The 9,467-nt window shown below is 36.8% G+C and overlaps 1 protein-coding gene across 1 annotated transcript; it reads right to left on the reverse strand.

Moving 5' to 3' along the window:
• Positions 1-1,424: 1,424 nt before the first annotated feature.
• On the reverse strand, positions 1,425-6,337 carry LOC139697614 (uncharacterized). The gene is made up of 3 exons (XM_071596396.1): positions 6,153-6,337; positions 3,073-3,183; positions 1,425-2,366 (listed from the first exon to the last, which is right to left on the reverse strand). Exons 1-3 carry the CDS (start codon positions 6,297-6,299, stop codon positions 2,235-2,237), a joined length of 390 nt encoding a protein of 129 aa, XP_071452497.1. The 5' UTR covers positions 6,300-6,337; the 3' UTR covers positions 1,425-2,234.
• Positions 6,338-9,467: the final 3,130 nt, after the last annotated feature.

Consider the following 9,467-nt stretch of genomic DNA (forward strand, 5'->3'; position numbering starts at 1 on the left):
AGGTGGCATAAAACATTCATTTAAAACCTTTAAATGGATTTTCAGCGTATTGTAATAAGTATTTATCTTCCAATAGATTTAGGTGTGTATCTTGTTAGTTCTAGGAGGATGTTAAGCATTTATAACTACGTAGTCTCATGAAAGGAAAAGCCTTCATAACTGGGAATTCCGTCAAGATCATCACCAGCTAACACTTCGGCCTGGCAGTTAAGACACCCGCGCTATATAGCTGACCCGATGGCCTATGGATTGGGACCGCATCAAGGACATCGATGTTGTGCTGCCGTGCGTTGACTTACCTCAGATTTGGGTTATGGAATCATCTGACCATTGAAGAAGGTTGTAATAAGTCCAAAAGTATAAAAACCCTACCCCTCCAAATGGTGCTTTTAAAGTAAAATATAATGTAATAATGTTAGAATTAAAAAAATACTCAATTTGGTGAATTTCCGTAGGTGTACGGCAATAATGAATTGCAGAGATTTTACAATTCCTAAAAAACAAAAGAATTAAGTGGACAATTTTCTGGGCGTGTCAAAGAAAAGAAACCGTAGGATGAACGATCTGCCAATCTGACCATCACAGACTTTGCTTATAAAGCAGATTTTTTAATTTTAAAAGTATCACCTAATTCCTGCTTCAAGAAATAATTTGTTTGGTAAAAATGTTGCAGTTTGGCACAAATTTCGAATGGAAGTAATTACTTAAACTATGTCTAATAACTTTACTATTATTCATGGTGATTTTAATCAAAGCACCCGCTGGGCTAAGAACTAGTTTTAAAGATCTCAATTAAATATTTCATCCTCCGGTGGCCGTTTTAAGAAAGTAGATCGATTATCTGGCAGCTGATCGTTTTCGGTGTCGAATTGTTGTAGGCGTATACCAGCCAAAAAACAAAGTAATCAATCTGAGGAATGGTTTTACAGGCGAGGGAGGAGAGCTCTCGTCGAACTAAACCTAACGCCGTGGCGTGAGAAATTCACACGCCGGGATCGGGGGCCATATTCCTTTCCCTGCGGCGTTTGCTGTTTCTCAGAAATGCCAGACTATGAAATAGATGGGCAATTTTTTCGTAAAAAATCATTAATACTGCCCGTAGATACTTAATTTAATTGTGCCTTTAACTTCACCCGTCACATTTCTAGTACATACTTTAATCTTTATACTTTAATATTTATACTTTAATAAAGTCTTCTTAATCTATTTAGGTGAGTTTCTGTTTTAATACTATTTTCAAACATATAAACATCGGATTGCTATGTGTTTAATTTTTAAAATGATAAGTAGAATAGGAAACGTCTGTAACAAAGAGCAGAATTAAATTGATCTTGTAGCGCTAATTCATAAAATAAACCTTTAGTGTACACAAATAGGTACATTTTTATTACACCCCTAGAGGACTTTCATCAAAATAAGGGATAATTATTATAATTTTCTTTACGGTTTTAATAAACTCATTCAAATACATTCGCAACATAATTTACATAACTCAATTTCACATGCATATACTTTTATTACACAATTCTTGAAAGAACTTATACAAAGATTGAGTAGGCTCAGATGAGATGGAATAAGGGCGTTCGCGGAATATCAGAATGGAATTATTCAGCCTTGACGAGCAAGTTTCCATAAAATAAAAACATTTGAAGCATTATGGCGATCGCTTGTATTGGAGGCGTTGCTTTGTACTTTTATAAAATTACACGATGGTGACAGAGTGATTTCACTCGATGAATATAATTAGTTGTGACGCCTCGACAGCCGCTTCATGTTCTTCCATTTATTTTTCATTTTGCGGGAGTGCCGGATGGAAAGGATTTTAACTTCATCATTGAAAACATTGTTATTTCCTCCACACTGCATTAATGCAGTAAGCAAAATGAGAACGAACAATCTTAATGCACAGGAAATAAAAAAATGCGAATGTATTAATGAATCGCTTGTTGCGTCCAGTCTTTCTATTTCCAGCGAATCTTTCAGGTGAGCACGAGATTTTTTTCAAAACTGCAAGGTAGCAGTTCCCTTCTGGCTATTACTGTGTGAGTTGGATTCATCTCTGTGAACACACTTGAGTTTTTAATCATCGAGGAAACTTGTCGAAGATCAAAACGCCCTCTTGCTCACAAAGGCGTGTCACGTGAAGTCATCGCTTCGTTTGAGCACAAGGCGAGACCAGTAGCGCCTTCGAGCATGAACCTCCTTTCTTTTAAGGTACGACCGATGGGACTCCTTTACGAGGGCGATGCCGTGGCGTCCTTCCAACCATCCGGCACCAATGCGTCCCCATTAACGTTTTTTTTAGTGTAGGGCTGCCCTCTGTTTTTTATCATGTCCCTCACAGCTTCGAGAACCTTTATTGGAATCTGAAAAAAATATTGTTTTAAAATTATGAAATGTCGTGGCAAACAGTGTTTGTCTTAGAACACATCTGTAATTAGCCCTCGTTAGTGCACTGGTAGATAAGAGGCAGTATTTCAGTAGTATTACCGGCAAGCTATAGTTAGGAAAAAAAGTTTGGGCATATCGATAAATTGTATGCAAATTATTCTCATATCCAACTAGTTTGAACCCATTATAATGTTGTCCGTTTACACTGGAAAGATAATACTGCTTTTTGAAAGAAGCGCGCGAATTCATTTTGGGATGCCCAAGAGGAGAAGGAAGGGCACGGTACGATAACGGTGTTCACTAACTGTAGCAATTAAAGCACTCCATCTGCGGAATCGAACGTGAGCTTTAAGTCTGAGATGGCCAGCACAATAATCACAGATCCTCACTTATTTCCACAGTTTTATATGAACAATAATTCATCAATGTCATATCTTGCTCTGTACTCAAGAAATTTTCTTATTCGAAACAAAGGTACTTTCAGACTTACTTGCCTATTACGTAAAGATTTTTTGAAACATTAAGCTTATTTTATTTACAATACATGTTGGTGACCATGAAGTGGAAAATAAACAACCTAGTAAAGAAAAGGCTTCAAAATTTTCTTCGGGTTAATGTAAAAAACTTAATTCATAGAGGTTACGGAAGAAACTAAATTTTTTCAGTGGCTCATAAACTTACGTTGAAAATATCCTCGAAGAATCCTCCATTCGATGCACGGTCGGTTTCTGACCGCGTTTCCGCAGCACCATTATCCTTTGTGTTTGGCGGTCGCTTAGGGTTAACGGGACCCTGGAAGAAAAAAAATGACAGGGTATCACCTTATGAAGGTCAAATGAAGGGTTCGAGAGCTCGTGTGGCAGGAAAAGGTTCAAGGAAGTAACAGGGTGTTATGAAAAAAGTTGGTTTTGGAACATGGAAGGAAACTGCATTCAATGCCCAGGACAAATATTTGCTTTCAAAGAATTTTCTCCACTCAACTTCATTCTGTATGCTGCTTATCCACTAGTCCCGTATATTATGTTAGGAAGTTAAGGGACTTGAGGAATTTGTATAGCTTTACTTCAAATGTATGGAAATGGGTTTTACATTTCCGTTTTTTCCAACGCTCGATATCCAATATTTGCAAGGAAATCAACTATTGAATTTTTCCTGCGTTTATCACCCATTTTATTGATTGGTGCAGTGGAATAATTTAGAAGAAATTTTAACTAAAACAACAAATTTTAGAAAATTATTAGCATGAAGTTTTCGATATAAATACCGTACAATTTTTTTATTTCGTTTATGAGAACTAATTCTTTGTTTGAAAATTAAATGGAGTCAACATAATTGCAATAAAAGATACAAACATATATATATATATATATATATATATATATATATATATATATATATATATATATTTTAGACAATTTAGATAGATTTTTATTTATCGCATTGTTTTATATGGGTTAGAAATAGAAATGAAATATCAATGATCTTGACTCAACTGAACCTTTAACTTCCGTGTAGCCATGGAAAACATCACTAGGGATCACAGAAAGCAGTTCTGAGATAATGTTTTCTAATAAAACTATACAATGGGTAAAATACATTGAAATTCATTCAAGGTGACTGATTCAACAAATTTATACACTAATATTAATTATTTTTATAAAGTCGGTTAGTGGGACTCTTCAATTAATAACTTTATCATTAATTAGTTATGTGGGTCAATTAACTCGGCATGCTGATGTAATCTTGCCTAAAACATTTCCTTCTCGCATGCAAACAGTTGCATAAGCATTGACCGGAAATTTTATCTTCGATACAGTGAAAGTTCGACGCCTATCTCAGAATAACAATGCGTCGATGTACGCAGGGAAAGTTTTTCCAAACATCTAAGGGTTGAACCTTCTGAAAACCTGACGGAATTCGGGCGGAATGAGGAAGAAAATAGTAAACTAATTTTTATGATTAAACGTGGCTGTCATGGTAATATATCGAATAAGTTGGGCTAATTTAGAATGTGTAATTTGCAAGGTTTTTGTATGTGCCAAGTAGTAAAAGCTAAATAGAATGAAGTAATTAATTTGTTTTATTATTATTGACTTTATTTTCGCTATCGAATGAAGTAGCAATAATTATTATTATATGCATGTATTATACATTCACAGGACATAGCTCACTTTATTTATTTATTTATTTGGGATACATTGCTGTTAGGCGATAAGCCGGGTGGCAATGACATGATATAACAAACAGTAGTCATTCTTAAAACATATCACAGTGTCATTAAATAGTCGCCATTAAATAGTGTCATTAACAATCCCATCATGTATACCTTTTGCATTCACGCCTAAATGATTTAATGCTTTTGGGTAAGGGCTTAAAGAGTTCATCAGGCAGCTGGTTCCACTCTTTGATTCCCATATTTAGGAACGAAAACTTGGCGGTGTTTGTCCTTTGGGGCATGTATTTGATTTTAAGCGGGTGATCATTCCTGCCGAGATAACATGGCTTATTTACACTCTCGTTCAATAATATGTAAAATATTTCTATATATATATATATATATATATATATATATATATAAACACAGATGTAGATTTTTAAACCATAGAGACACAAAGAAATGACACTCACAATATGTTGTTTGGACGTTTCGACGGCTCGGCCGTCGTCTTCAGAATCAGACGTTCTGAAGACGATGGCCGTGCCGTCGAAACGTAAAAACTACACATTGTAAGTGTCCTTTTTTGTGTCTCTATGGTTTAAAAATCTACATCTGTGTTTTTATATACTTGTGCGTCACCGAAGAGCGTTCCATTTCGAAGATATATACAGGTATATATATATATATATATATATATATATATATATATATATATATATATATATATATATATGATGAAATGTTTTTCAAGTAAACCGCAGCAAATACTATAATGATCCCTGAAGAAAAAAAGATGAATTTAAAAAACAATACCAATTTTTTTCGTAATGGAATATTTCCTTTTTCCTTGGCTATCGAAAATGCTTTACTTTTTTTGAATGCTATTTGGAAGTTTACGCGATGATTATAATAAGAACAGTTTTCTATAATGTTGGAATAATTATTATGACTCTAATTGTTAAGGATATTGATTCACTGTTAGTTATAAATATTTTTCCGGTTTAGTGAGCAGAAGAACATGCTTTATACTATCATATGTTCGAAGTCTTGCAAAAGCGAAGCTATGCGAGGTATCTCTATTTTCCTAACATTCAATACAATTTCTGCTACCTCCGCTCATTAATGGGCAATTATATTTTAATTTTACGTCTCCACGGATTATCAAAATAATGAAATTAGTCATCGGCAGCGAGGCACGTTATCGCATGAACAAAATAAAACCGCTCTAAAAGTTTTATTTTAGAAATATATATAGTATGTCATGACAAGTATTCACGAGGTCTCGTGGTAAGCAAATCGACATCATGCTGAAAGATAGCTATCACGGAAGCCTCTCGTGCTAATTTGGACAATAATCTCAAAAACGAATGTCTTGATAAATACCGTATGTCTCACACGTACACAAATCTCAAGTCAAGACGTAAGGTTTCCGTGGTGACACCTGACTTCCAACCCTTCCGCAGAGTCGCCCTCCCCATGATTAAACTCCCCACGATGCAGCCCATTTCACATGCGCGCGAACGAAAACCGTCACAAATTCCCTCGGGCGTTAAAGTCTCTGTGGTAATAAGAGGATATATTGCCCCAGGAGACTCACACTAACCAGAGTTTCCACGGTGTGCTTGGAAGGGGAGTCCTCGACGGGATCGGAAGCCTGCTCGACTTCTCCGCCGACCGCCGGCGATGGGATGGCGGCGGCCAACGCTCCCACCATCACCACCAACAGCACAATCTTCCACGCAGCCCCCATCGCGATGGAAGGCGGTGAGGAACTGAAGCGAAGTGAAGAATGCCGCCTGGACTTAAGTCGTGCCTTCCGGGAATCTCCCCCACCCTCGACACCTTGCACACCCGCCCCAACTTTCCGAACCTACCAGTTTCTCCCCTTTCCACCTCCTCCCCCACCCGCCCCCTCACCCGGTCCTCTCCTATAGTCCCACCTGCATCATAACGTTCCTCTTCCAGCCTTTCTTGTACACCTACCTGGCTGTGAACGCAAAGCTCGCTTTCCAACTTCCTTCTCCATCCCCACTTTTGCTCCCTATGTCCTTTGCGAACCTTTCTTAGCGTGCGTTTCCTCCATCAAATGACCCCTTCCAGATTGCTCCCCCCTCCTCATGTCTCTCCATCTTCACACTTGTTCCTTTCTATCTTGCCCATTCCAAGTCTTTTTTGCCGAGTGCTCCAAGGTTAGCTGCGTTCTACAACCGACTCTCGACCTTTCCTTCTTTGCTGGAGGTTTGGTGCCGTGGCTCCAAGGTGGAAATGTTCCTTGATGCGTCATCTGCGTGAGCACGTCTTGGTGACATGCGTGTGCGGTCTAAGAATTTTATTGATTTTGCCGACTGTGAAGCTTCGGGAGATGTTTTTTCTTTCAAAATCGGTTTTAGGTTACCTAAAATAGATGCATTGCGTAAAAACTATGTGACAAGTGTAGATGAAGTTCGACGAATTACAGAAACTTGCCCTTAACTAAATAAAAGCCCTACTCTTAGAATCGGTTTGACCTCTTCAGAGTGTTAGTAATTTAATAGTTGCAAATATTACCTCGTGAGAAATTCTGTGGGCATTTTTATTGTAGATAAACTACATTATAATTGCAAACATTTTATATTATGCATTGCAAACGCACTGAATTCAGGGTTGTGGAATTCACATGGTAAATTTAGCATTCTACGAAATTGCTAAAAGATTATCAGATAGATATAATGCAATATTTTTACATTTATGTCTTCGGTCGTAATTTAGAAACAACCTAATGGTCTAGTTTATTCTATCCTTACGTGTAGGATGGATTTAAAACTCAAATGTTTGGTAGATGGTCTCTTGGGCATTGTTTGCTATCATACGCAATTATAAATGTATCCAACTTCTAAATACGTGATGAAGATGGAATCGCCACACTAACTGGTGTGATAGAGGAAGGGAAGCGAGTTTTTAAGTTAAAACTAAGCCAATGGGTAAATCTAAGATACGTTAAATAAAATGAAACTTTGCTTGAAAAATTATGCGTTGCGATCCACAGAAATGGTACAACAAGCCTTTATTAAGGAGCTATGTGGCTCACATTTAATCTGTTCCATGGATATGGCGTGAATTCTTCTATGTTGAATTGTTCATTCTGTTCTAAGAATGATTCATGGCACCTTCTCCGTCAATAAATATCAATATTTTGTACTTCAAAAAGCTAAAAAAAAGCGTAATTCGCATGAAGGTCTCCCTCACGAAAGCTGCATTTGACGCTCCTAGTAATGAATATTTGACTTCCTAGAGTTTACATCTATATTTTCCCTGAGACGAGCACTGGGCATGAGAAAACATTTACCACCTGTTCGTATACTGTGGTTCAAATTTGACTCCTTTGCGTTCCTATGGTATACCTGCCTAAAATAACATTGTATAGACCACGTAAGTTATTATATGACTACATTTTTATTTTGTATTTATATTTAGTAACATTTAATTTAATAAACATGTAAATTTTAATTAAAATTTCAACCTAACTCACCTTGATTTTAAATTCAATTAATGTATATCAGTCCTCTAATGCCTTCAACAACTTATTTTATAATTTGTAAAATTAGGTTAGTGCTTGATGAATTTTAACACTCAATTAAGAAATATAGTATTAGCCTGGGAGCGTCCTAAGGCACAATGAATGATACTGCAATAATCCTCAATGCTCAAAATTCATCCAAACGTGAATAAATGACGTGGTTAGTTCGGGCCAATGTTCAACGGACCGATAAAATGAGTTCTGCGCGTGAAGTTCGAGCGGAGACAATTTGCGTATCGGTTGTGAATTGCCCTCGATTTGGCACTATATCTTAAATTCGTTATTATTTCGCCTAGTAAAATATCTGGGACCAACGGTAAGTTCGCTTCCCGTGAAAGAGAAGCTAACTTAATATTTGATTCAATATCTCCTATTTCTAGTAAAATAAGATATCACTGACGATCAAATATTGCAGTTCATACCTTTTGACCGTACACTGCTCTAGTGGTGGGTGAAACGAATAATTGAAAATCGACGCTTTTTTAGAACAATTTTTTACGGTATCTTACGTCGCTCAGTGTCTTTAATTTTGCCTATCTTTCTCAGGCTTTCATTCCAGAAGTATTCCACCATGAGAGCGGAAGAGAAAGTAAAATTTTCACTGAGGCATAATATTTCAAGTGACCCTCATCATTCCTTTCATCCATTGGTGGAAACTGTTTCAATCCTTCTCATCTCAAAGCGGAAATTTCCGAGCGGTAAGCTGCATGACCCAACTATTCAGCCGACTGGCGCCTATGACTGTTTTTGAAGTAACGCACACAAACTGCTGCAAACAATTCTTTTGCGAGGTTGGCCATTCGCTCTCTTTGTGTCGCGAAACATAGCATTTATAAACATTCCTCTTTACCGGGGCCATTTGATTCTTTCCTTACACATTCATAATCTACAGAGCTACAACGATATGATTATAGCCAGGGAATTTTTCTGTTACTCCCAAAGTCCTATCGAATATTAAAAGTGGAGCAAGAACCAACAACTGAAATCAAGTATGTAACCAAGAAATACTACCGAAAGTAAGCATAAGCAAGTTCAACGCAAGCAAAACTAAATCAAACTAATTATAAGCATCCTTTATTAATACATTTCTTCAAGAGGTATGAAATCCATTTTGGTGAACTGCAATTTTATTTACCATTTTTACAATACAAAGTAACGCCACCGCAATCCCATACTACCTGACTGCTTCAATTTTAGTTGATGATTCGGAAGATAATCAAGCTAGGCATGGGATATTCGTATTCTATTTTTAACTAAATGAATACAAGTCTTCAAAACACGAATTGAAAGTATATCGAAAGTATATCGAATCGAAAGTATATTAAGCGTCAGGGTTAAGAAAAGTCCACCTGACCACTGAAC

This window comes from Hetaerina americana, unplaced genomic scaffold (assembly GCF_022747635.1).
Source record: "Hetaerina americana unplaced genomic scaffold, ioHetAmer1.1.p SCAF_8, whole genome shotgun sequence".
NCBI classification, from domain to species: domain Eukaryota; kingdom Metazoa; phylum Arthropoda; class Insecta; order Odonata; family Calopterygidae; genus Hetaerina; species Hetaerina americana.

Excerpts from the sequence above, each read along its gene's own strand:
- LOC139697614 (XM_071596396.1), bottom strand. The coding sequence starts at position 6,299 with ATGGGGGCTGCGTGGAAGATTGTGCTGTTGGTGGTGATGGTGGGAGCG. Across the intron at positions 3,184-6,152 it reads AGCACACCGTGGAAACTCTG|GGTCCCGTTAACCCTAAGCG; the intron begins GTTAGTGTGAGT and ends TTTTTCTTCCAG. Across the intron at positions 2,367-3,072 it reads TCTTCGAGGATATTTTCAAC|ATTCCAATAAAGGTTCTCGA; the intron begins GTAAGTTTATGA and ends TATTTTTTTCAG.